General features: G+C 38.4%; 1 protein-coding gene across 3 annotated transcripts in view; it reads right to left on the bottom strand.

The window, feature by feature from the left end:
* FAM134B (family with sequence similarity 134 member B) overlaps positions 1–27,069 on the bottom strand; it is a 65,165-nt gene that overhangs the window by 21,914 nt on the left and 16,182 nt on the right. The window contains exon 1 of one of the 3 annotated variants that reach the window (XM_040695557.2): positions 4,251–4,359. The exons of 1 other annotated variant lie outside the window; for it this stretch is intronic. In XM_040695557.2, coding sequence (XP_040551491.1) covers positions 4,251–4,270 — 20 coding nt within the window. In that variant the 5' untranslated portion in view covers positions 4,271–4,359. Of the gene's footprint in view, positions 1–1,889; positions 2,125–4,250; positions 4,360–27,069 lie in introns of those variants that run through there. One more of the 3 variants, XM_004935100.5, reaches the window with a different exon arrangement.

Here is a 27,069-nt window from a genome sequence, read left to right as displayed (position 1 = left end):
TGATGAGACTATTTTCTCAAACCTTGCTGCTGAACAGCAAAGCCACAGAAGGATGGGAGACCAGGATCAGGATCAACTCATATAGTGATGGTTGCAGAAACAATAAATAGGAAGAGCAGGACCTATCATCATACTTTTTCAAGGTATTGCTTAAGCAGTATTTGTCTTTTTTGATTAATAAAAAAGCTTTCATTCATAGAATAAGAAGTCTTAGAGGTTCAGGCCTAATATCACCTCTTATTTAACTGCCAAAACCTGTTCCAAGCCTTTTTAAAGAACTGTGAACAAAAGAAGTTCTATATGACAGTGTGCATGCTTTGCATAGAAATTGCATCCTCTTACATGCTGACAAACACTGCATTTCTTTTTAAATCAAAATTATGGTATTATTTTTCTCAGCTGCTAACATTTCCTCCCATCTTGTATTCAATTAAATATTTCCGAAGGAGGGCATGATGTAAATCCTTTATAAAACTGATTCAAAATGAAATAAAAAATAATAAAAAAATAAAGTGTCTATGATTTGAATCCTCTGTTTTTTTCCTTCAATGTGTCATGCATATTGCTATTTTCCTGAATTGAAAAATATACAATTTAATAAGCTGGAGATTCAGCTCAACAGTTTTTAATGAATAGCAATTAACACTTCCGTAGCTATCACATACTTAGTCAGCATTTCATTAAAAAGGAAAAAAATGTGCTACCCACTGCTACAATTACTTCTAATCTATGCCATATATAGGGCACAACCTAGATCCCTACAAACGGAAACGTGTAGGTGACCCCACCCTTGCAAAGACCCAATTATGCCACTGGGGATCCATTCACCCACACTCATCCAGTTAGGTGACAATGTCGGAACGTACCCATCTACTACAGACATCCAGAAAGTTGTTCACCCATCTTCCCATGATGCATTCACATACATATTGGAAAAACATCCACAACGTTTAAATTTAAATATAAGAAACAGAGGTTGAATCCCAAGCCATAACAGAAGGTTCTCTTCTGATTTCTGTAATTTCTTAGATTTGTCTATTTATATGTGTATATATATATATTTTAAGCTAACCTCTAGAAAATGTCTACTTCTAAATGTATGACTTTTTTTTTTTCTCTTTGGTATCAAATATTTATGAGCACTGTTTTGAAGCCAACATTTTATGTAGCATCAAGGAAGTGAAAATCATAACCACAGAAAGACAGTTTGGACTTAAAAGAAGCCTAAATCATAAAGTCAGTCGTAGCCAAACATCAGTAATATTTGCTTTTAAAATATCTATTTTAAAATCTATTTAGCTGAATATATTTAGCACATTTATTTCCAAAGGAATATGCTAGAACACATCTGTGAAAACCATATTAGTTAATTTTCTCTGAAGTTTTAGGTCCATCTACTTTCTTCTTGTCCTGCTTCTTGGCTTCTATAACTAATTAAGATAAAAATTCAACTTCAAAACGACTGACATACCTCAAAGGGACACAGTGCCCTATCTCACAGTAATGAATTATGGCTCTGTCAGTATGTGGCTGCACATAAACTATTTGCCTCTCTGACATTTTGAGACTTGTAAGCTGTCCCAGGGTTGGGAAAAGTGACATGTAGAAATCACCCAGTATTTCACTCCATTTAGCTTTAGTTTAAGAATTATACATGGGGTGCACAATTTAACCACTACACAGACACTAAGATTTCATCCTTCTCTTTTATGAAACATTAGATTAGCATTACAGGCAAAACACTCAAGAGAGTTAGATGATCTGTTGTAACACACAGCAAACTAATCTTTGACCTAGTATGAAAACATAGGACTTCACAGAGATTAATTATAGGCAGCTTTGCTTTATACAACACTGTATGAAAAGGCCATCAGAATCATTTACAGTACCTTTCATCTTGTCCCAGGTCCTCACTGTCTGGCATTTCAGACATAAAAAGAAATTACGTCTCTCTCAACCAATCTAGGTAATCCAGGTAAGGGTCTTCTATTCTGCTTTGTGTTTTAGAAGCACCAAACCAGGAAACTGCTCTGTCTGCTGTGGAGAAAAGCGCTCCTTGCTCCAAGAGCAAATGTTTACAACACATCCTAAGTGTCTGCTTGTCTTGAATGAATTTCAGAGCGTTCTGCGTTGATTGGCCAATGCTATAAATAAACAAGTCGTGACTCACCTCGCACACTATGACAGGGTGTTTAGTAGCAGGCACAGCCAAGAGCACAACATTTTTTTCTTTTGGTCATGTGAGAGAGAATCACCACCCAGTTATTGCATCTTATTTTTCTCCCTCCACTGACATCCTTCCTCAGTGTCTCCCACTTGCTTTGGAGCAAGTGAACATAGACCAAAATTATACAAGGCTAGATGGCACTCAACTTTAAAAAGTAATAATCTTTAGAAGTATAAAAATAAAGAGCTTACTGTAACTGTAAAAAGTTCAAATTTTATTCCCCACAAAGTGCAAACCACAATTTTTCTCACAGATGAAATACAAACTTAGCCATTCTTTTCAAATAAGGAATAGGAAGACAGCTTTTCAGTAACTATGAATTGCATTACTTTTAAGTTCTGATTCCAAGCTTCCCTGCCACAAACTGGCTGTCATGGGGATACCAGCAAATTATACTTGCAGTCCTCAAACAAAGAAAGGTATGCCGATAGGAGGAGGTTTTCTGTCAGAATTCCACCAAATCCCTTGTGAACAACCTAAGCTGAACTGACAAAATCACTTTCCTCGTATCGCTTTCGGCTGCGTGCATGACAAGGATTCTGTCACTCCAGCTACACCAGCTACATTTCTATTAAATTTCAACACCCCAGTCACGTTATCTGTGTTGATGAAGCATTGTAGCTTCATCAGCCCAAGACTCCAGGTATCACATATTTGTGATGTTTAGTGCTGCTCCTTCACGTGGCTTGCTTCTTCCATTAAACTGCTTGACCTGTTCTTCATGCAACTCCAAACAATTATTACATCCAAAGAAATTCACATAGAAATCTTTTTTGTCCTATAAGGAAGCTCAGCAAGACTAGACCTGCTTGCCCTGTGTGATGCAATAGGAACTGTCCTGGAAATGTGAAAAAAACAAAGCTGGAACAAAAGGTATGCCAGATTAAAAATCAACCAGTATCCTCCATTTGGTATGCTGCACTTGATGCACTGCAGGTCATGTAGTACTCAGTGGAAAGTTGCTTAACTTTCAAAACTGCAAAGGACTACATCCTTTCTTCTTACTTCAATATAAAATGCTTCAAACCATAAGATCTAGATAAAAACTGCAAAAATTCCCAAACAGCACAATGAGAAATCCATTACTTTCAACTGTGTGACTTACATTTACTATGCAAGTATCAGAATTAATAAAAGGGATAGCTAATTAACTAATTAATAAAAGAGATACCCTCATCTCAGGGACACTGGGTGTCTGTGAACTTACTTAACTCTTCTCTGGCATTCTCCTTAGTTCTTTTCTCCTTTTCCTAAACCCATCCACGCTTTTCCTCAGTCTTTTTAAGACATGTACTGAACAGTTTAATAGTACTTAACTTTAAACAGGAAGGAGGGAGAATAAAAACAGGAATAAAGTCCTACTTCTTAATTACATTTAAATATAAATATATACGACTTTATTTTATATTTAAAATTATTTGTTCTCTATAAAAATATAAATAGAAGTCCTGTTCTATTCAACAGAGACATTCCACGGTAAACTATACCCGCTTATTCCATCATCCTTTTTTCTTTTTGCTACTTGTATGTATAGCTGAGATCATTAGAGCTGTATTTCCTTCTGGATTAACCCAAAACAACAGAACTGCTCAATTCTAAATCTTCTTTACTAAAAATCTTATCTGTGACAGTTTTACTTTCTGATCAAAATTCTGATGTTTGCCAAGTGGGTAAAGAATCAAAACAAATAAATGAAATCTGCAAACACACAAAAGCAATGTTCAAAACATAAATGTAGCACTGAAATGGAAAGCAAAACTAAGCCCCCTTGTGCAACTTCAATTTCTCTCTTTAACGTGAATTAGGATACACTTTTACAAAGCCACATACATTTTACTATGGAACCACCTACTTTTAATACATTTGATGACCACATTCATAGGCTGAAGAGATTTCAGTATTATGACTACCCCTGTATTTCAGTATTGGAACTTGCTACAATCCATGCTGCTAAAGTACTACTGTGGACTGTTCATTTTTTTGTCATGCTCTGATAAAAATTGATAATTTTCACAGCACTCACCATGATAGTAGAAATATCATAGGAACCCATAAGGACCACAGAGTCCAAATCCCAGCTCCACACAGGACCACCCAAAAATCAGACCAGTCTGAGAGCACTGTCCAAATGCTCTTTGAACTCCTGCACTTGGGGCCGTGCCCACTACCCTCTGGTACAGACCTGTCCCTAAGTCCCAGCTGCCCCTTCCCTGACACAGCTCCATGCCGTTCCCTTGGACCCTGTCACTGTCACAGAGAGCAGAGCTCAGCGCTGCTCTCCGCTCACCTGTGAGGAGCTGCAGCTGCCATGAGGCCTCCCCTCAGCTCCTCTGCTCTAGGCTGAGCAAACCCAGGGACCTCAGCCACTCCTCATAAGTCTTGCCGCCTAGGCCCTTCCCCATCCTCATAGCCCTCCTTTGGACACTCTTTCATAGTTTTATGTCCTTCCTATACTGTGGCACCCATCCTGCACGCAGTGCTGGAGGTGAGGCCACACAGCACAGAGCGGAGTGGACTGCCCCTCCTCCCGCCCGGCTGGCAGAGCTGGGCCTGGTGCACCCCAGGGTATGGTTGGCCCTTTGGGCTGCCAGGGCACGCTGTTGGTTCATAATTTACTTTTATGATTCCTTGGAACTCTTCACATGTCCTCAGTGAGGAAAGGAGGATATTATCACCTTACTTATTTACTGATGGAAATATTAGGTTCAGAAGTGTCTACTAAATGACTACCTAACCAAGATGTCAAAGGTCGGTTACTTCAAAAGCAGAGCATTTATAAAGCATGTTAATACTCACAGACTAGTTTCTACTGAGTTCAGTGCTCGCTGCTTTTGCAAGTCAGACTTTAGAACATGTGAACATGTAATTTGCTCCTCTGTGACAACACTAAAATATTTTACTAAGGCTCACAAAGACAACTATCTGGAAAATTCACCACCAGTTTTTTGTTAGTCTTAAGGCTTCCATACCTAACGGAATGAGAGCTTGTATTGACCAAGTTGGAGGCCTCCATCAGATATGGCTCCAAACTACTTCATAGCTGCATGAGATAAAACAACTTCCAATACACCTGGGTGGGACAGCAACAGGTGAACAAAAGCACTGCACTGAATCTGGCCGAAGGCTATCTGGCATTTCCAGCTATGTACAGAACTGCAGCTCGGGGAAAAATTGCATTTCTACCTTCCCCATATGTTTTTCTAGACTCCAGCCTGTGGCTCAAAAGACTCCTAAGCCAGCTGCAAGGACTGGATTTTTAACTATCCTCAGTAGGTTTTGATAGGTAGCATTTTGTAAAGTCATCCAGCAAGGACTTCTGCACTTTACTTACATGCTCTTCAAAAAATCACCCAATTTTGTCTGCTCTGAACTAGCCAGCTCCAGCTTCAAGTGATTTCTAGGAATATGTACTAGAACAGGTAAAGGACAGCAACCTCTCATTAGCTTTTCACAGCTATTAAGTGCATTTTTACTTAGACCCTTAGCCATACTCTTTTTGATGGGCCTACAGAGTTGTGAGGTGAAGTTGCCTAGAAGAGAGCTGGTATGACAATAGTTAAAAATTGTTTTTAAACTTTTTCAGTGTGGAAAACTGAAGTGACTAAAGAGAACAGAACTGAGAAGGGAAAAGTTCTTCCTCCCCTGTCCATGGGTGCTTTCAGGGAGGCTCGTACCTCCTTGTTTAGTTGCAGCTAATACTCCAAGTTTCCGAAATATACAGGACTTTGCTTAGTCCTCCATGTTCCTTTAAGTTCTTTTTGCCATCTCTGAGGCCTCACCCCATGTGACTAATCCCTGCTCCTCTCAGCAGTCTCCATCCTAGCCTTGCCATGTCTCAGTTCTCACATCCAGCATTTTTTTATTTTATTTTTTCTATCCATGGCTCCACTGGTTCCTCAACAGAAGGAAAAACTCCTTCACTCTTCAGTGCGCGCTTCTACCTGTCCTCTTCTTAAAGGAATATGAAAACTCTTGACTTGAAATTTAAAGGAGATACTACTGATCGTTTTCTGCTTTCTGTCAGCCCATCCAGACTGAAAATACATATTTTGCTTACTTGCTTCTGGCATATAAGCACCCTGCCATCAAACATCCTCACTGTTCTTCTCCTAATTCTTCCCAAGTATACTATAACGAGTGTAAGATGGTAGAGATCAGAAATGTATGCTAGTATTCCAAGTGAATGCATACCATTGATTTACACTATGCTAAAAGTGCATTCTTGTTCTTGGTCTCTGTACCTTTCATAACAGCTCTAATTTTTTTTTTTCAATTGCTAATTTGACATTTTTGTAGAATAATTCATTATGATACAAATATCTCATTTCTGAATGAGAACAGTCAGTTCAGAACAAGTAATTTTCTTCAGGAATTTGGAATTACTTCTTCCCTTACAGATGCTTTTTTGACTTTATCAGTCATCTCTTCACATAAATTCCCTTGTTTTTATACTTCAAAGAACAGAGTTGAGAAGCATGATTTCCCCTTTCCAGAAGAGCTGTCTTTTCTCAACAGTATTATATTTAAACAGTTGTCTTTTTGTTTTGTTTCTTTCCATATTCCACATCTGCCCTGTACAGACCACAGCTCCCTCTAGGTGTCCCCTGTAAACTTTTTCTTTTTTTTTGTTTTTAAATTGTATGTAACCACTAATGTCTCTATACAGAAATTATAGAGTAAAGCTGGTAGTTCAGCTGTTTCATCTTGGAATTCCTGCAGAGCCATAACTGTATTTGTCATTTTTTATTCTATTGATTACCATCTTCTGAGGATGCAATTTGCTGTACATCCTTTGATATACACCCTTAAAGAAGGTCACTGTAATGGAAAGATATCTTGCTCCTGATGTGTTAACAGGACTACTGAGTTTACTACATTTGCTGATTACACTAATCAGCACATTTTTACCCTTTTTCTGAGTTGTTCCTCAAACTCTGTAGGCCTTGATTATGGTATTTTTACACATAGCTTTCCAGAATACACAGTCTTCTTTCTTTTATTTGGATAACTTTAAGAATCAATCATTACTACTTTTCATCTACATAAACTTTTTTTTTTTTTAAGTAAAGAAACTTCATGTAGACCTTCCTCAATACTTTCTTGATAGTTGGTAACTGTTCTGTTTGCCTATGCCTATTAAGATAACCCCAGAGATGTGCTGAACGCAGTTCAGATGCTAGCCTGACATAACAGTTGATCAAGGATTCCTAGACATTATGTTCTTGTCTTTGATTTGGACTGAACATGTATTCTAGTCATCAAGTAGATGGCCTCACCAAATTGTGAAATTTACCTTTTACAGATAGAAACCTAATACTTCAAAGGACATTATCATCAAGAGAAGAAAGTAAGTATAACGTCTTTGTCAGAGACAAGAAAGTAGCCTTACCAAGTAGCGGAAAGGATCAAAAATGCTGTGGGATGCACTGTTTTACATACTTGACATGCTCAAGGGCTTTAGCAGGTGAGTGAAAAACAGTATGCTATCCACATGGAGTGTGAAGGGGACAATCTGGCAGTATCTCACATGGACAGTAAGCCTACAAATATTTCATTCATGCTTCAACTGGCCCACCAGCTCCAGAATAGACACAATCCCTGATGCTTCCCGTGTCTCTCCTCATCTGTAAGGAGAGTAAGATGGTGCATTCAGTGTACAACCCTGCTCTAATTACTGAGCTGCAAGTGAGTCTCATTTCTAATAAAGTTGATGAAAAATAATGAACATCATACTGTACCCTTAAAATCCTAAAAAAAAAAAAACCCTCAGCTGACTCAAAGCAAAATAAAATTACAAGAAGAATACAGTTTAGATCAGATTTCCAGAGGAAATGAAGTCTAGCTTTTTACTTTTGTATACAGCTTATGCTGTTATTATCTTCAGCAAGAATCTGAAGGCATGTTTAAGATTAATGTACATTTATGCATTTATATACACACACCAAAAAGTATTTCATCAATTTGAAATGCACACCCAATTTTCACATATTTTCAACATCTAACTATGCTGAATGATACCTATCCCAATCTTTTCTACCTAAATCCAACTTAAAATTGGATATAGAATCATAGAATTGAGTTGGAAGGAACCCATAAAGACCATATAGTCCAACTCTCCTGCAATGAACAATGACCTACAGCTAGATCAGGTTGCTCAGATCCTGGTGCAGCCTGACCTTGAATGTTTCCAAGGACAGGGTTTCCACTTCTCTGCACAACCTGTTCCAGTGCCTCATCACCCTTATTATGAAAAACTTTTTCCTTCTCTGCAATCTAAAGCTCCTTTCCTTTAGTTTGAAACCATTTCCCCTTGTCCTGTCACAACAGACCCTGTTAATAAGTCTGTCTCTTCTTTCTGACAGTCCTTCTTTAGATATTGAAAGGCCACTCTCAGGTCTCCCCGGAGCCTTCTTTTCTCCAGGCTGAACAGCCCCAGCTCTCTGGGGGTAGGTGAGGTGTTTCATCCCTCGGATCCTTTTGGTGGCCCTTCTCTGGAAGTGCTCTATAAGGTACACATCTTTCCTGTACCACATAGGGACACAGTAGTCCAGGTGAGATCTCACCAGTGCAGAGCAGAGGGGCGGGGTCACCTCCCTCACCCTGCTAGCCATGCTTCTTTTGATGCAGCCCAGGATACCGTCAGCTTTCTGGGCTGTGAGGGCACACTGCTGGCTCATGTCCAGCTTGCCAACCATCAGAACCCTCAAGTCCTTTTTTGGCAGGGCTGGGCTTTATCCTTACATCCCCCAGCTTCTACTGAGAGTGGGGTTTGCCAAGACTGAAGTGCAAGATGTTGTACTTGGATTCGTTGAACCTCATGATGCTTTCCTGGGCTCACGGCTCCAGTCTGCTTAGGTCTCTCTCAATGGAGAGAGGCATGTTACCTGCACCACACACCTTGGTGTCATCCTCAAATGTCACTTATCACTGATCTTCATCCAGACACAGAACCAATGACAACCACTCCCTGGGTACAGTGTTGCCATCAGTTCCTCATCCATCAAACCATTCAGCCACGTTTATTATATTTACTTAGCTTTGTTTCAGTAGAATCATAGAATCACAAGGTTGGAAAGGACCTACGAGATCATCTAGTCCAACCGTCCTCCCATTACCCTTGCTACCACAGCTACTAAACCGTATCTCCTCATCCAGACGCCTCTTGAACACTGCCAGGGACGGCGACTCCACCACCTCCCTGGGCAGGCCATTCCAGTGCCTGACCACTCTCTGAGAGAAAAAGTTTTTCCTTATATCTAATCTGAATCTGCCCTGGCGCAACTTGTGGCCATTTCCTCGGGTCCCATTTGTTGCCTGGGAGGTCAAACCTCTCCTCATCACAGCCTCCCTTCAGGAATTTGTAGAGTGCAATGAGGTCTCCCCTGAGCCTCCTCTTCTCCAGACTAAACAATCCCAGCTCCCTCAGCCGCTCCTCATAAGACTTGTGTTCCAGACCCCTCACCAGTTTCATTGTCCTTCTCTGCACACATTCCAGGGCCTCAGTGTCTTTCTTGTAGTGAGGGGCCCAAAACTGAACACAGTACTCGAGGTGCAGTCTTACCAGTGCTGAGTACAGGGGGATGATTACCTCCCTGCTCTTGCTGGCCACACTATTTCTAATGCAGGCCAGAATAGCATTGGTACTCTTGGCCACCTGAGCACACTGTTGGCTCATGTTCAGCCAAGCATCAACCAACACCCCCAGGTCCCTTTCCTCTTCACAGTCATCCAGCTACTCAGCCCCAAGCCCATAGTGCTGCATGGGGTTATTATGGCCAAAGTGCAGGACCCGGCACTTGGCCTTGTTGAACCTCATCCCATTCACCTCAGCCCAGCAATCCAGCTTTATCTAGATCCCTCTGAAGGGCCTCTCTACCCTCAGGCAGATCGACACTACCTCCCAACTTGGTGTCATCTGCAAGTTTACTGAGGGTACACTCAATCCGCTCATCTAGGTCATCATTAAAGATATTAAACAAGATGGGCTCCAGTACCAACCCCTGGGGGACACCACTTGTAACAGGTCACCAGCTGGACTTAACTCCATTAACTACTACCATTGGGCATGGCCTTCTAGCCAGTTCCTTACCCAAAGAAGGGTATACCTGTCCAGGCTATGGGCAGACAGTTTCCCCAAGAGAATACTGTGGGAGACAGCATCAAAGGCTTTGCTGAAGTCTAGGTAGACTACATCAACAGTCTTTCCCTCAGCTACCAGTTTGGTCACCCAGTCGTAGAAGGAGATGAGGTTGATCAAGCATGAGTGTAAGCCTTTCATACAAGCACAAATGAAAAATTATCAAGGTAGATCTGTTAAACATATGAAATTCTTTGCTGGAGTATTATATCAGGTATACCTCAATTTGGTAAGCAGTGTTTTAAAAAAGCTTAAGACATCTATACACAAAGCACAGTTTTGAACTTTCCTATATGTGAGACTAGAAATGAAAAAAAAGACCTTTCAAGAGAAGACCAACAAAAGTAAAGAAATTAAATACTCCAGGATTTTTTTTTTCCAATCCTCATGGAATCCTGTCTATTATGCAGGACTCCATCTTCATATCTAGATGAAATAACAAATTGTTACAGTGTTTTTAAAATCATAAGCTGCATATTCAGGATAACAAAACAAAATCAACATTAAGGTTTGACTGAAAGAAAAAAAAAGACACAACATTCACAAACATAAACATGAGATCACATTTCACATGCAAGAAATATTTACTCAGCAGAACAAAGCATATGAATATGTATTTTTAAAGAGCTACAAAAAATGGGATATGAAAGCAACATGACCATTGAACAAACACCAAAACCTGACTTGTATGAGGAAGAATGAATTGTCATGAGATATTAGTGGTTCATCATAAAGCATGCATGCACCAGAGTGCATGAGAGTATTTCGAAGTTTTTCAACATAGGCAAAAAGAAGAGTTAAAAGAAGAAAGAGTCTTCAGCGGTATTTAAAAAGCATTTTAGTCACATGAAGATAACAAATCTTCCTCTTGTACAAATGTGATAGGTCATGCTAGATTTATGTGACAAACAGAGAAGAGCTGGAGACAGAGTGGTGTAAGATCTTACCACTAAGGGTGAAAATCTCAACTGCCTTGGGACTTTTTGACCATGGGATCCTGTTAAACAACTATAAAAGAAACATATTTTGGAGAAAAAAAAAAATCCATCATATGTCACCTTTCAATTGAATATTTTTTTCTGTTTTTTTTTCAAAAGACTTTTTACATACTCTTTCATGAAATTATTGTTTTACTATATATCGCATTTCCAATTTCCCTAACACCTACAAGACCTACAGAGGTACTTATGTTCATCTACAATCGTGATCTGTAATTTAGTTAAGTCACATTAAAATACAATTTCTTTCCTAGGCACATCCAATACTCAAGATTTTGAAACCTGCCTCTCCACCTGTTTCTCTCGGCAATCTGAATATGCTTATTCTCAGAAATTGTTTTCTTCCTCTCCTGCGAACCCTGTATACATAGGCAGACCAAATAGCAAGATACCCAAACAATGAAATCAGCTTGCACTGAGCCAATTGGTACAGGCTAAAAAGTAGTTAAGAACACACAAACATTTCTAGATATTTTTTGGAAGTGTTGATGCAAAGATAGCACAACTCTGAGAATTTTTTTTGACTTACAACTATTAACCACACCACAAAACGTAAAAAAGCAGGCTGCTAGTAAGCTTCCAAGAAAAAGAATATTTAGAAGACATTTTTATATGTAAGTAAAATCAGAAAGTAAAAAAATCACTCGAAGTCATATACTGACAAATGCTTACATCTAAATGATTTTACTAATTTGCTAGCAGTTTTCTAAGAGCAAGCTTTGATACTGGCATTCAATGATGAAGAGGAAAAAGAGTTGTCCATCTAATTATATCATTTATTCTTAGATGCAACGTAAGAAAATCTCACCAGAGAGTGGTTAGTGCAATTGCAAGCCATAACTAGATCAAAGTTCAGGTCACAAGCCCTGAATTAGACACTGCAAACTTCAGGATGAATCACTGCAGGACTCCATGTACACTGTAATGGATGCACAGGACGTACTTACATATTGATCATTTTCATTGACATCAACCCTATTCTTATGCCTCAGCTCAACGAGCCAAAGTTGTTGATTAATATTCAGGATTCCCAGCCAGATTTTTTTCTTAGCAAATATGACTATCTTGGTTCTTCTGGCTGCCCTGTAGGGCATCATTTTTTTAAAACCTACATCATGCAAGTGAGATAGCTTCCCAAATCATTCTGTTAATTTTTCTCATCAATTTACTACCTATTTATTGGTTTACTACATGACAGAAGGTAAAGACTCTTTAGTATGTCTGAAGCTAACATAATAATATTCTCTCCCTATAAAGAGCTTTTTCATTTGAGTTATTTAGTCTCACTATGGAAACTTATGAAACTGAGCAACAGAGACATTAAAAAATACAAAATGATTATGATTGTGACTCAGTTTAAGGCCATATTTTATCTGATGAATCATTTAGTAATTTGTATGCTACTTATCACTACTGTCCCACTTCAGTATGTGTAACAGCACATTAGCAAACCTGCTGTATTATAATAAAAACAAGGACGTGTGAGTTTATATAACTTTAAAGTTTTTACCATTTTTAACAGATCTGTGACCAGATGTCATTTCAGAAGGGATATACATGTGGATGCGGAGCAATCAGATAGAAAAAAAAAACAAACTGAAAAATATGGGAACTCCTCACTCACCACAGCAGAGCTGTCCCAGCTAGAAAGTGAAAAGACTCATAAAGTTCCCAAATGCTAACACCAAAATGTAAATAAAATACTGTTGAAATACACCACAGACAACAACAAGAGGGTAAGATAGGCAAAAATGAGAAATAACATCAAAAATACAATCAATGGAGAGATGGTATGCTTCATGTGATGAAAATTCATACATGTATACAACTGCAGACTGAATTGGATAGTTAATTCTGAGATTCACTGATGGAAACAAAACTACCTTTATTCTTGAGTGACTGGTGTCTAATTTCTTTGTGGAGTTTCTCCAAAGCAAATACTTGTCAAACAGCAATACTTCTGCTCTTATGGTATCCAGCTCTTAAATGAAATAACTGCAAAATCTACATCTTTGAAGGCCAATAAAGCACCATACAGCTCCAGAAAAAATCAACAGAGAAATCAACCCCTTCTGCAATGATACTGTCCCTCAAAAACCTAAACTTACACCATTCTGGGGATGATTAAAGTCAGGAAACATTCAGACTGGTAGCAATGATAAATACAGAGCTGCAGCCTGGCTTGTTTGTAACCAAGCACACAGGCAGGCTTGCAATGGAGCGGAATACTGAGCTAGTTGGGTGAATGCTGCCAGAGCACTCAGCCACAAGTGCTGAAATGATAACCCTTAGCCCTGCCTTAAAAAGATCATAATGAGGATGACATTTTGCTGAGAGGCTGACAATGTTATCAGGAAGCCAAATTAATGTCAGTTATCAAGACTTTTGTCCCAAAGAATAAAAGAATTAAAATTTCCCCATTTCTTTCCTATTTATTTTTGTTTAAATACATATGATAAGGGCTTTTAGAAGGCATGGAAAAAACACCTTGCTTTGCAAGGCAAGATAGCAGCTCCAATCCTCACTGTCATTTCCTTCTCCCTCATTTCTCTTGGCGGTCTACAGACTTCTAAAGAAATAATACATTAAACTGTAGAAAATACTTTTCAATTGTATGTTTTGCTGTCAGAATGCTAGAATTAGGCTTTAAACTTAGAGGTCACACATACATGCTTGTACTTTATATACATAAATCTGTAACTTGTATGCTACTTTGTCACAGTTTCTGCTGCTTCCTTCAGAATCCTTCTGTCAGGCATACCTACCAAAAAGCATCCCTGCTTTGAAAAAAATTCTGTTTATAAATAGATGTTCCTGTATAGGAGAGAAATAGAAGAATTAAAAAAAAAAACCAAAACAAAACAACACAGTTTTACTTTTGTCCAGAGAGCTGAGTATTTTATTTTTTACTAAAAAAATAAATGCTTTTATGTGATAAATATCCACACTGTCTTTCAGTTATGTTTCAAGTATGCTGCGTTTCTCTCCACTCCACTGACTTGCAAGGGAAGCCTCTGAAGATGGGCTTTCATAAACTAAAGCTATTCTTCACAAAATAAATAAGTAAATAGATAAATAAATAAAAATCTCATCAGTATGCATTTTTTAATTATTATTATTGAAATAAATATCTCCCAGAGTTCAACTGGAACACATTTGAGCGAAGTATTTAACAGAAAATCCTGCTTGCACGTCCTTTTCAGAAACTTCTTTATAGCTCGATTTATCATCAGATTAAGGATTTTTCATCTGTATGCCCACATTCATTCTCATATTTCAATTATAGTACAAAATAGTAAAGTCTGTGAACAAATGAAGACTGAAGTCACCACACTGTCCATCCTGTATTCTACATCCTGTATGTGCGTCCACGCTGTATGTCTACAGTGAACTTGGAATTGAATCAGTTTTGTTCCTGTACAGCCGTGGCATAAAACTCCATACTACAACTGTTCAGACACATTTAGAGCCCTTACAACCAATATACAAGACAACAGCGCTACATGTTTGTCTCAGTTTATGTTCTAAGGAAAGTGCACATGCATTCAGCTAAACATTTTTTAAAATACATATATAATACATAAATATATATATATTTAAGATCACATGTGCAAACTTCAGATATTACTGTTCTACTGACTTTGTGACACCCATCATACTCAAATGCCTAAGATTCTTAGATACATTTTGACCATGCACCTTCCACGGATTTGTTGGTAACAACACTCAGTCAAAAACTGGGCAACAGCTATCTCACACACCCTCCTGGCATTTCTGAGACTTCAACATTTATTTATTATTTATTATAAACTTACACACATGCAGAAATAAACAGATGTATTTATTTAAGTTTTTGGTGACATTTAGGTAACTGCTTATTATGTCACTCAACGAAAAGTCAAAGGTCTTAACTTGATTAAAAAGAAAAGGTAAGTTGGGTCAGCTTATGGTCTCTCTAGCCCTGTATCCCGCCTTTAAGAGCTGCCAAAAGTGAGTATCTGGGGATACCCAAAGAACAGAATAAGATGCAGGATAACATGCAACGACACATCAATAAAATAAAACACAGCCTCCATCCATCTATAGATCAGGGACTTCCAAAACCAGAGGTGATGAATTTGTATTTAAAAGCCTTCGATTAACTTTCTTCAAAGAACTGCCCTGTAGTTTATATTTTTAATCCACATGCAGATCTACTTTTCACAACAATTCTGCATCAAGGATTTCCAAAGCTTTCTTACATTTTTTTATTTCCTCAATCTGCTGCTTGATATTTTGATGTTCCCTCATTCCAGTACTGGGAGAGAAAAGACATGTTTCTTGGGATATCCTAGAGAACTCCATCACTTTTATCCTTAATTATTCCTTTTCCAAGAAGTCCTACCTTATGCACCTGTTCCTTGTATGGAGCCAGTTCCTTATCATTGCTCAATGCTGTTGCTCTAGCCTGGAATTTTTGCACTTCTCACATATCTTTTTTCTCGGAGGCAGCACATTACATTTGTATGCTATTTTGCTGTTTAAAAATGTTTAGGGACCTTCAGAAATTCTTCAAGGTAAATTCTTGTCCTTGTTTCCTTGAAAAACTTGGTTAAGCCTGGCTACTTGCCTTTCTGGGATCACTTATGAATACAATTAACAGAATGGTACCATTTCACACTGCTGAAGGACTCCTTCTTTGACCTTCCATTAACTCGAACACTACACATTTATTCTCACCTCTGTTTCCTATATTCCATATGATTATTGTTTTGCTTTAGTTTTTCTTTTCTAATGCATGGCAGAGTCTTCTCTCAAATTGCAGAGTTGCTTATTTGCTTTTAGAGTGAAACTCAGCTAATGCCGATTGGAAATTCAGCTGGCCTACTTCAAATTCTACCCAGCATTCAGTCAGTTTTCTTGTCTGCAATTTTTAACTTTAAAATACTTCTGTCATTTTAAAATACTTTAAAATACTTGTACTACTTTAACACTGGACATTTTTATATTTATCAGGAAATCTTTCTAAGAATTATTCTGACACTATGAACAGGCCTACAGTAATGTCAATGGCCACAGCTGTATCACTTATGTCTTAACTGTACTACCATCAAAGCTCTTAGTAAGAAAAGGCTTAAAAATTTAAAGAGTACCGTTCTCCTTATATGAAATCTTAGATAGGAAAACGAAGTGTGTGTCATACAGTGCTGTGAACACAACACGCAGCTGGACTTCAGAGAACTTTCAGGCTTTTGCACTACAATAAACATTTATCTCTGAACATTTTTGTTAAGCTGTTCTCCTGAGTAAGTCTGACCACCTGTATTCAGGAGAGGAGAAGCCTGTCCTGAGAAGGAGAAACAATGAACATACGCCACCCACTATTTTCCTTAGTGTAAAAATGAAAGACGTGCAGCTTCGGAGCTGATTTCCACTGATATTTAGACTCTGACTAAAGCATTTTGGAATATAAGCAGAAAAAAAATTTAGGCAGCAAACATATTTTGGTCGGTTAATGTGAAACAACTCTTCTATTAGGAAGGAAAAAAAAAAAAGCAGACTCAGGGAAGGAATATCATAAGGCTCGTTTCAAAACAGCTGAGCTGCTTTACTCAACTGTATGTTGAAACACCTAAAAGAATATGTTACTCCGCTGATAGGCTCACATGCTTCGACAAAACCGTGTGCCAGGACATTCCTTACTAAATTAGTGACTAATCAGATGTTGCGCTGGGAAACACACCCTCACGTGTTACAACAAACACGTCTGCAACATCAAAAAAAATAGAAGAGCCAATGACTATAAGTTCTTATGTCCTCGGTAAATAATTTCCATCATGCGTTTGAAATCTAATGCCTGTATTTGGCAAACCAGATGCAATTAAAGGTCAAAACCCTATTGCTATATAAACTCAACTATACTTATTCTGGTCTTACTCCTGACTGCCATCATTCTAACGGTTCTGTGCAATGAAGCCCTCTTCCTTCCACAGCAACATCTAGTATGTATTTATAAATGCCTAGCTTCGATAGTCATAAGAGTTGTAAGAAACATTTATTGAGTTCTCAAATTAACCAAAGTTGACTGTCTTTTTTTTCCCTCTTATTACCCTCAATTTTCCATTGGCCTTTCAAATTACTTAGAATTTGAATATTTGGCAGTAATTCACTCAGAAGACTTTTGGGGACCTGCATATTTTCTCTTTGTGTAAAATATTCTTGCAGTACTTAGGGAGCCTACTGCTAATGGAAAATTGTGTAATTCTACACACTTTACAACCTGTGTTTTTGCTGTTGAGATATAAGGCAGTATGAAATATTACTTAAATAGCCCAGTTTATCAAATCACATACAATAGTACAGAAAAGCAAGCTTCCTAAGCAGAAACATGAGGCACAGATTCAATGATTTGTGTCTCAGGTTCAATAAAACTGTGCATTGTCTGCTGAATGAGCTGAACACTGCTGACAATGCTCAGGGACAGCTGCCCACAGAACAATTTATGCACAGAATCACTGATATACACATATTCTCATAATCAGACTTTTGCTGATCCACGTGGCAAGAAAAAAATCTGTGTTTGGTAACAACTATCACAAGCAAATGCCTCTGATAAATAAACTTATGTCTTTGATTTGGTAGCCTTTTTATACGGGGAACAAACCTTATTTTTCTCCCAGAATAATAAAATAACAAAAGCAACACTCCTTCCTATGGGAAATGGGTAATTTAGACCAATATTAAAGGAAGAAAAAAGCTAATCGCACTTGTAGCAGAAAAGCATCTTTCACATTTTGGTTTGGCATAACCCTTACCATTTGCTTTTCAAGCAGTCTTGATATTATTATAGCAAAATATGAAACAGGGCTAAGCTCGCTAACTGTTCTTATGGGATTTTATTCAAATATGTGACCTGCTTCTGAAAAGCAACTTCAACACTAAACAGTCCATTTTTCTTAATCCTAAAAGTAGCATCTCTATTTAGAGTAACACTGGGGGCTCCCTGAGTGCTATAGTTTATAAATACCCTTTAAGATGACAAGTCAAATGACTTCAGGATTGTAAGTTATCTCTCGCAGTTGTTCAACTGTTAAAATGGAAAGTGGTAAGAATAGAATAAAAATATCCATGGTGAAAATGTTACATGTGCAATGGAATAAACATAGAGAATAGGGCACATGAACATTCTGCCATTAATCTTTCCACTTAAATTTACTCTCTACCCTTTAAAAAGGTCAGTATTGTGAACTTCCCTGCTGATGAGCAATATGAGGTTATGTTGTTCTGTTCAAAGCTCCACGGTGATCAGAAATGCAGTCTTCCCCTACTCATGAGCTGTCTCACGCTTACTGCGGTGATATTCCCTAGATCATTAATCATTCCATGCAACCCTTCCTGATTATAAAGCATCTTTTAGAAAAGAGCAAACAGAACAAATCCCTGAGGCAAGTAAGCATGCCCAGTAACTATTTAGCAATCAAAAAGGCTGTTCCTGTGTCTGGACAGTAGTCCAAATACAATATATGGTACAACTCCGCAAAGAGTTACAGGTGATGTTTTGGATGTATTTCAGTTTTCTGTCTTCTTTAATAGGGTTTGGTACCTTGTAATCCTAACACAATACCACTGATGGTTAACCATTTCAAAAACACAGCAATATGCAACTTAGGTCTATCCTTCTAGAAAAAATGGATGATATGTTTTACTAAATCTGCCTGAGCTCTTTTGAATTCTTTAAAATGGAAATAACCTTACTGACTCTGGGAGTTCGGAGCTGCCCTGAAAAAGGATATTCTTCAACAGAAATTGACTTCCAGTTTACAATGTCTGCAATGCTTTGGAATACAATACATCAACTTCAAAGCAATTAAAGACTGCACTCCAACTAGTAACCTAATTTTTATATACTGATATACAGCTACTTCTGCATAGACACACCTATAAATTGCAACACACGTGAAATGGATCTCCACCATAAATTAGAAAATCCTAGAAGACCAAATACTGATTCAAATATCTTTTTGGATCAGGAATAAATGCTCTGGGTGGGAGCTGAAAGAGGCAGGGAATTGCAAGCACTTCCTTACAGAACGCTGCAATTGTATCCATCCATTTCCTGTCTAAGCCTGGTAGGAACTATGCTGCTACCCTTCAAAAGACAGTTTATAACTTGAGGCTGAGTTATGAATGACTTGAAGTCCATTTGTCTAAGAAAGAACACTACTTTTTGGCTGATGCTTTACAAGAGTATGTTTAAACCTTTTGGATCTTTCAGCTGGAAGGATCTTTATCTGAGTATGAGGGGGCTTTGTCACTTCTCCCATGTACACTTCAAGTTTCACTTTCTTATTGAGGAAATACATATCGTTCATGTCTCTGGACATGTTTTTTTTCTATAATACTATTTAGGCCAGCAGCCAAAATAAGTTACTCTTCCATGCCCTGCCTCTGAAGCACACTCTTTACAATAAACACTCTGTCAATAGAAAAGAGTCAAAAAAAAGTAATAAAGCAAAGGGCTATATACTACAAGTGCAATGATACTCAAATTTGACGGCAACATATATAATGTGTGTGCTTGAAACTGATAATTTCCAAGGAAATTTGAATAAGTAGGGAAAGTGCAAAGATGCTACGCTTAGCAAACAGAATTCAGTGCTTCTCAGAAAGCTCATCTACTCAAAAACGGTCTGTGAACAACATCAGCTTGAATTCAGGAAGTAACCAAGCATTTTCCCTTTCTTCTACTCATTTGACACTCTATGAGGGGCTCTTGCACCCCAGAACAAGTAAATAACTGTTTCAACACAGATCCCTCAAGACATATAAAAAGTGAGACGGATACCACCAGTAATTCTCTCCACAGTTTTCAAGATACAGTTTTCCTACCGAGATGTTCACAGGCTTAAGAAATCATCCTGTGAAGATGAGATAGATCAATATTTTAAGAGAAGCTTGCGGTTTTCACCTATGACCAAAGTTCTTCCTACAAAGTCAACACAAGTGGGAGCACATTTTGTTTTCCATGTAGTGAGATTTCTAAAGCTTTCTCTCTCGTGCTGAAAAACACCGGTGGTAATATTGCCCTATCAGTGTGAACCATGAAAGTACTAAGAAGTGAAAGACACCTCCAAACTCCCTTGCTGAAAGCTAAGAAAATTTGGCAAAATACAGGCAACTGGATGTTCTTGCACTGGATATTCTTGCACTATGCAAAAGAGCAAATTCAACTGCATGATCTGCCATACTTGCTCTCGCCTGAGACAGAGGAGTAGATATAGGCATCTGTTTTTGAGTTAGTGTAAGTGGAGAAAGGGACAAGTGGCACAGAAGAGCTCCACAGTAACACAATAAAACAGTAATTTTAGCAATTTCATCTGTCTGAATCTCTGGTTCATTTCCTCACTCATGTTCTCTATGGAACTGACTGTGTCCACTTGATCACTGTGCCTTAAAAACTGTTCGGATGTGCTGCTCAGGGACGTGATTTAGTGGAGGGTTGTTAGAGTTACGGTAGTATGGTTACGCTGCAGTTGGACCTGATGATCTTTAAGGTCTTTTCCAACCTGAGCAATTCTGTGATTCTATGATTCTATTCAACTCATCTTTTTCTAGGAGCTGTCCTGTTTTCTTAATTCTGGAAATAAGCTGATGTAAAAAATACAAAAACCAAAACAACCTGGGAGGTTGCATTTTTTCCTCACTGGTGATAATACGGGTATTATGTGATATGCCAGCAAGAACGAAACAGCGATCTCAGAATTGGGTCAGCTCAGAATTAGCAGTTCTTAGGTTGTTCACAATGTACAAAGCTTCCTGGCTGCACTCATAGACACCTTTAACAGAATTGCTTTTTTGGCACGGTAGATCCATAAACATTCTTACAAATAATTGAAAGGTGACTGTAGCACCATACTTACTCAAAAAATTAAACATGAAGTAGAGCTGGCTTTACTGTATGTTACAAATTGCTGAAGAAAGGCTGACTTAGGCTTATGTAAAGGGATGAACAAAGGCTGTATTTCCATCCTCTCATCATTACAAAGCTAACATTTTTTCAACCGAGTGCAGTAGTTCATTTCTACCAATGAGTAACAAAGGAAATTAACTCCTGAGTCACACTTGCACAGGATGTAGCATACCCTGCAGTTTGCAAAGGCTGTATTTATGTCAGGTACTCATTTCACACACTCAATCACTGATGCAGTGACTTCACTTGAATAAAACTATTTAAAATCTAGTTTACTTAAGCACAGTAAGAATACATATGTGTCCTATGGTGCTGCTGCTCAGATGACCTATTTTCCAACACGAGGCAAACTGACAAAATGATAGATACAAGGATTTTTGGTAGCCTCAATGTGAAATCTCCTGTTCCACACTGCTTTTCCTTCTGAATTATTTAGAAAATAACATTCGTTTATCCATGAGAAGATATAAAAAAATGTTTCAACAAGCTTAGAAACAATTAATGAAATTTCCTGTCAACAAGTTGCGAGACCAAGAAACAACTGTCAAACCAGACTATGCAAACTATTCTTCTGTATCTTGATATTTTATTTAAACATCTGTCCAAAAACACTTTTGCTATCAGAAGAACAGGAAAAAAAAATCAAAATCAGAAGTGAGCAAAGGTCATCTCCTCTCTTGTATCTCAGTCCTGCAAAATCAAAATATATGTAAACGTAAATCTGTCAGAGCTCTCAAAATAGTTTACAATCATCTCTAGACAACCCTTGATAATTTTGACTACAACTAGTCAATAGGTTCAGAAACACTATCAGAGGAAAGGGCAGGAAAGAAAGGAGTAAAACATTTATCCAAGAGTTCTGTTGCCCATATGCAATCCCCATAAGGTAACAGCTCACTTCATTGAAAAGCCATAGGAAAGGGCAGGTATTAGAAATGTCTTGTTATATGAGATTGACGTGTCCTTAGTGTTTTCATGCAATACCCGCGCTAATCCTTCAGATGACTGAGAGGAAATATCCTGGGAGGAGTGGCAGAAACTATAGAGGACAGAATCAGGGTTCAAAGAGGAGCCCGGATTGGAATATGGCATGAAACCAATCAACCAGTCAAACTCATCAACGAATTGTAAGACAATAAGACAAATGGATGAATGCAAAAACAGGAATATCAAACCAGCAGTATAGAGAGAAAAAAGAAAATGTTCACAACAGAATCTAAGCTACTTGAGCTCTTCGCAGTAGTTTTTAGAGAAAATAAATCTATGCCTGGAATATATTTGCAAAATATAGCATAATTAATCTCTTATATTTGAAAATGACAAGGCCTTGGTTTGGGGCACCACAATAGGAAATACATGGCTGCTATGAGAAAAGCAACATGAACAATCAGTTTCTGAAAGCCTAACTCACAGATCAGTAAATATCAATTGGGGTGATGGAATATATCCTAGTGAAAAAAAAGTTGAAGAAACTCCAGTAAAATTCCCCTAGTCCCTTGTTTCAGTGAGCACTTCCTCAGAAGTTGCTCCCTTCTTGCCGCCACAAGAATGCATCACCTTTATTTTTTAGCTGATAGAGGCAGAAGGCAAGTTAGGCTTACTTAAGGAAGTACGCCATGGTTGTTTGGTAGTAGTAAAGAGGTTAGGCAATTCCAACTTTTTTTTTCTTATTTCTTCCATACACTCTCTATAATGACAAGGTGTGTTGAGTTCCTGGAGAAGAAAGAGGAAAATGTCTGTTGTGGCTAAGGCGGAATCATGTTGTAGACCAAGCACTAGAGAACCACAAGATGCAGACCCGACTTCAAAAGTTTTCAAATTACTTTCTCTGTGACATCAGTTGTAGACAATATTTGTATTCTGAAGCCTATTTTTATTTCTTAGACCTGTAAGCTGTGGTTGCAGTCCCCCAGTGCAGTGCAGAACGGGCACAGACGTCCTACACTACATTTTCTGCCCCGCCCCAGGAGGGAGAAGAGGGGGTGGGGGGGACAGGGGGAGGTGTTTGGTTTGTTTGTTTGTTTAAATCTGTTAACAGACTTAATGCAGTTGAGTACTGCCATTTGAAGAACGGATTTAGTCTGGATGATCAAACCAAGACCAAGGGCTTTAGCAACAGAAACTGATACTCTTAGTCCGGTTTCAGTACTGGCGACTGGCCTTGGCTTACTTTAGCTTTGTTATTATCTGCAGCATCAAGGAGATGATGAATTAACACACATAAAACAGAAGTATTTCTTTTACAAACTTGATTCTGTTTCGATTTCCTAATGGAAATCTCTTATTTCCTCTTATTTCCTAATCTGCTAATCTTCAGATGGATCTTTCACAAACACCCTAAAGGAAAGAACACTCATCTTGAGATATGATTAAGTATATCCTCAAGGTCTCAAGAGTGATCTGAAGACAGAATCATACTGTGCTGGATAATCATTTCAAAGAAACTGTTTGCATACACAGAGGTAGAAGTAAATCCAGTCCCCGGGCTTGTTTGTCAGACCCTACAGCTTTTATGTCTGTGTATGGCATTCCAGCACTCTGAGAGTGAGCTTCTCATTCTAGGTGTTAGCATCAGTCCATAACATCCTTAGGATCAACGAGCCTTAAGAACAACAGGAAGTAGAGACACAAAACCTTATGCTCCTTGTCCCCTCATCTAGGTGCACAGCATATTCAAGGGAAATAAAAAGTTACTACTAAGGCATAACCTATCTGTAGGCTGGTTAGGTATCTCATTTAGGATAAGACAAATCATGCTATGTGTCTCACAAAGTATTTCTGCTCTTCTCAATTGATCATAGAAAACTAGGTAGACTAGATAAGAAAAATCTTTACTGAATTAATCTCAATCTGTCTTAAACCAATGCAGCAGGCAAAGCATATGATAATCAGATATGTAATGCCTCAGACGTAATAAATGAAGCACATCCTCTGTGTGCTAATTAGATGAAAGGCAGAAATATTCATTTATCTGCACCGATAACACGATGAGCGTTTTCCATTGCTGTCTGTGACATATCAGGAAGAATTATGCACCTGCACATTACTGGAGTTACAATTAGATTCAAATATTTTCTTCTTATCCTTAGAAAACAAACAAATAAGCAAAAACCAAACACTGCTACACACTCTGAACACTAGCAATGCAAAAAATTGCTAGTGTGCTCTAACTGCACAGAGTGCTCTAACCCTTATAATGTAGACAAACTTCTACAAACTGGACTGACACAAGTGTGAAATTTATGCGGGTCAAAAGATGAACCCAGGTCTTAGAAAGGTACAGTCTGAAGTTGCTCTACCAAGGAATGGATGCAGCATCTGTTGGCCCAGTAGTTGCAGCAACAACACTTGTTCTCCTGCAACTGAATAGCAACTTTGACAGTTCTGGGAGGTCACATCTATCACCAACAGTAAACTCTTATGAAAGAAATCTCTGAATGAGGCACTGCAGGGGGTGGCAAGAGACAGGAGAGTTCTGGACAATAAGCTCCACATGTCTGTTTGTATGCTTCTGTCAGCAAGAATACTACTCTAAGAAAAATCCAGCATGGCTAACTACTGAGCAGAATCTCACGGTAAGCTCATGGTTTTCAACATTGAGCACTAACCTGCTTCAGTTATCAGTTAGAAGCAGCAACCAAGAAGTGCCTTTTTGCTTGCAGTGTTCCTTTGTTTCATTACAGAAGTCTAAATCTTGACTGGTCTGATAAAATGAAGCAGCAGTGGATAAGACAGGATGCTGTGTATTCTTATTTTTCCCTCTCCTTGGAAGGAGAGGACGTGCAAGTCCATCTGAGAGGCAAGCACCACTCAGGGAAGGAAGAATCTTCTCATCTGAAATCAGAGTCAAGAGAACCCTCCTAGAACTAAGAGGTTCCTCAGAACTGGAAGTAGGTTCAGATATAGAATGCACCGAGAAAAGGTTCAGAATGAGATCTCATCTCCATCTGATTTAAAATTTTTTAACTCCATACAGTATTAAAAGGCTCAATTACAAATAAAAGCCACAGGTCTCCTTACACAGACACATTTTAAGTGGGAGACTGCTAGCATTCCCATTTGAAGCAGGACAATGAAAAGGAAGCAAGGCCATGTTGCTCTACCTATTAGCAGTGCTCAATAAAGACAAAGCAGAACTGAAAGCAAATGCAACAAATCAACAGTATCTTTGCTTAAGGACTCGTAATGCTTAGTTCAGTGCTTAGAGTGTACCTGCAGCAGAAGGGATGCACAACGTAGATGAATGTGGAAAAAAAATGCAAGTATCAGAACAAAGATAATTAATCAACCAATTTCAAATGATCACAATTGTCAACCGCAAACATAAAAGCTTAGAGCACACCATTTTACTCCTAAAATCCCCATAAAGCTGTGCCACCCTTCATGAAACATCACAATGAGATACTGACTAATTTTTAAAACCAGAATTGAGTAACACCAAGCGCTCTTTTTTCCTTTGCAAGAACACACCACTGCAGCCAGAAACAGAGGACACAGTAACTGTCACACCCCTTTAAGAAATTGTGCTTGCAGTCTCCCAGTGCAGTGCAGAACAGGCATACATGTCCTTCACTGCATTTTCTGACCATTTGCACAGAACAGATTTGCCTTTACTGACATTGTGTATTACTGTGTCATACCTTCTCTAAAAATAGATTTTTCTTTAGACACTTCACAGTCCCCTGGTGTTAAGGTGGCTTTGAGAGTTTACTTAACACAAGTGATATTTCAACTGTTGCATCCTAACGTCCAGTTAGAACTCTTATGTGCTCACATAAGGACTTTGCATTTGTTTGCAGGGTGGGTGCTTAAGTTTGCTGGGTTTGGTTTTGTTTTGTTTTGCTGAATGCCTGTTGACTGTGTTGAAATTGGAAGAACTGTTTCAAGTGGGTTGAAACTGGAAGACTTTGGGGCCTGGGGCTTCACTGCTTTTTGTTTTCCTTGGGCTTGGACGTGAAAGACCATTTTCATGTTAGCTTACAAAGGCTGTTTCAAAAGTAAAACCTCCTATTTTATGACGTTGGCCCACAAAGTCAGAGGTGCATGGTGGTGGTATGGCAGTACAGGCTGAACTTTCCCACCAACATTCCATTATGTTTTGTTGCTGCGTGGCAGATGGCAGCAGAGGGATGGTTGGACAAAATGGCGTCTGACATGGAAGCACATGCAAAGCAAAGGTACACCACTGAAGTCCTCCATACAAAAAAAAATGGCACCTATTGACATTCACTGACACTTGCTGAATGTTTATGGAGACCAAGAAGCGGATGTAAGCACAATGAGGTGCTGAGTGGAATGTTTCAGCAATGGCAATGATATGACATGACAAGCCATATTCTGGACAGCCATGCACAACCATCATACCAGGAAATTAAGAGTTAGACATGTTGTAGTTCACATGAAAATAAATTACTTTCAGAGCAACCTATATAAAACTAAAATATAGTTTTGAGCTGTTTGGATAAAATTCTGGAGGAAGAGGTAATCAGTAAGATGAGAGTCTCCTTACTATGCAAAATGATTCTGGTAAAGAGGAAGACCAACAGCAAAGAATCACAGAACTTCAATGATGTATCAAGTGACTTGCTTGCCAAAAGACAGGTGAAAGAGAGGTAAATAGGAAGAGACTCATACTGAAAAAGGAACCTTAACTACCACACAGGCATTAAGGTGACCTTTGCTATATGTCCATGTAAACATAAATTCAGTGCTCAGCAGAGGTTAAAAAAATCCAAGCAAACATTAGGATTTATTATGA

The sequence above is a fragment of the Gallus gallus genome, chromosome 2 (assembly GCF_016699485.2).
Source record: "Gallus gallus isolate bGalGal1 chromosome 2, bGalGal1.mat.broiler.GRCg7b, whole genome shotgun sequence".
Lineage (NCBI taxonomy): Eukaryota > Metazoa > Chordata > Aves > Galliformes > Phasianidae > Gallus > Gallus gallus.
Note: the sequence above shows the minus strand (reverse complement) of the source record. Positions and strands in the feature narration are given on the sequence as shown.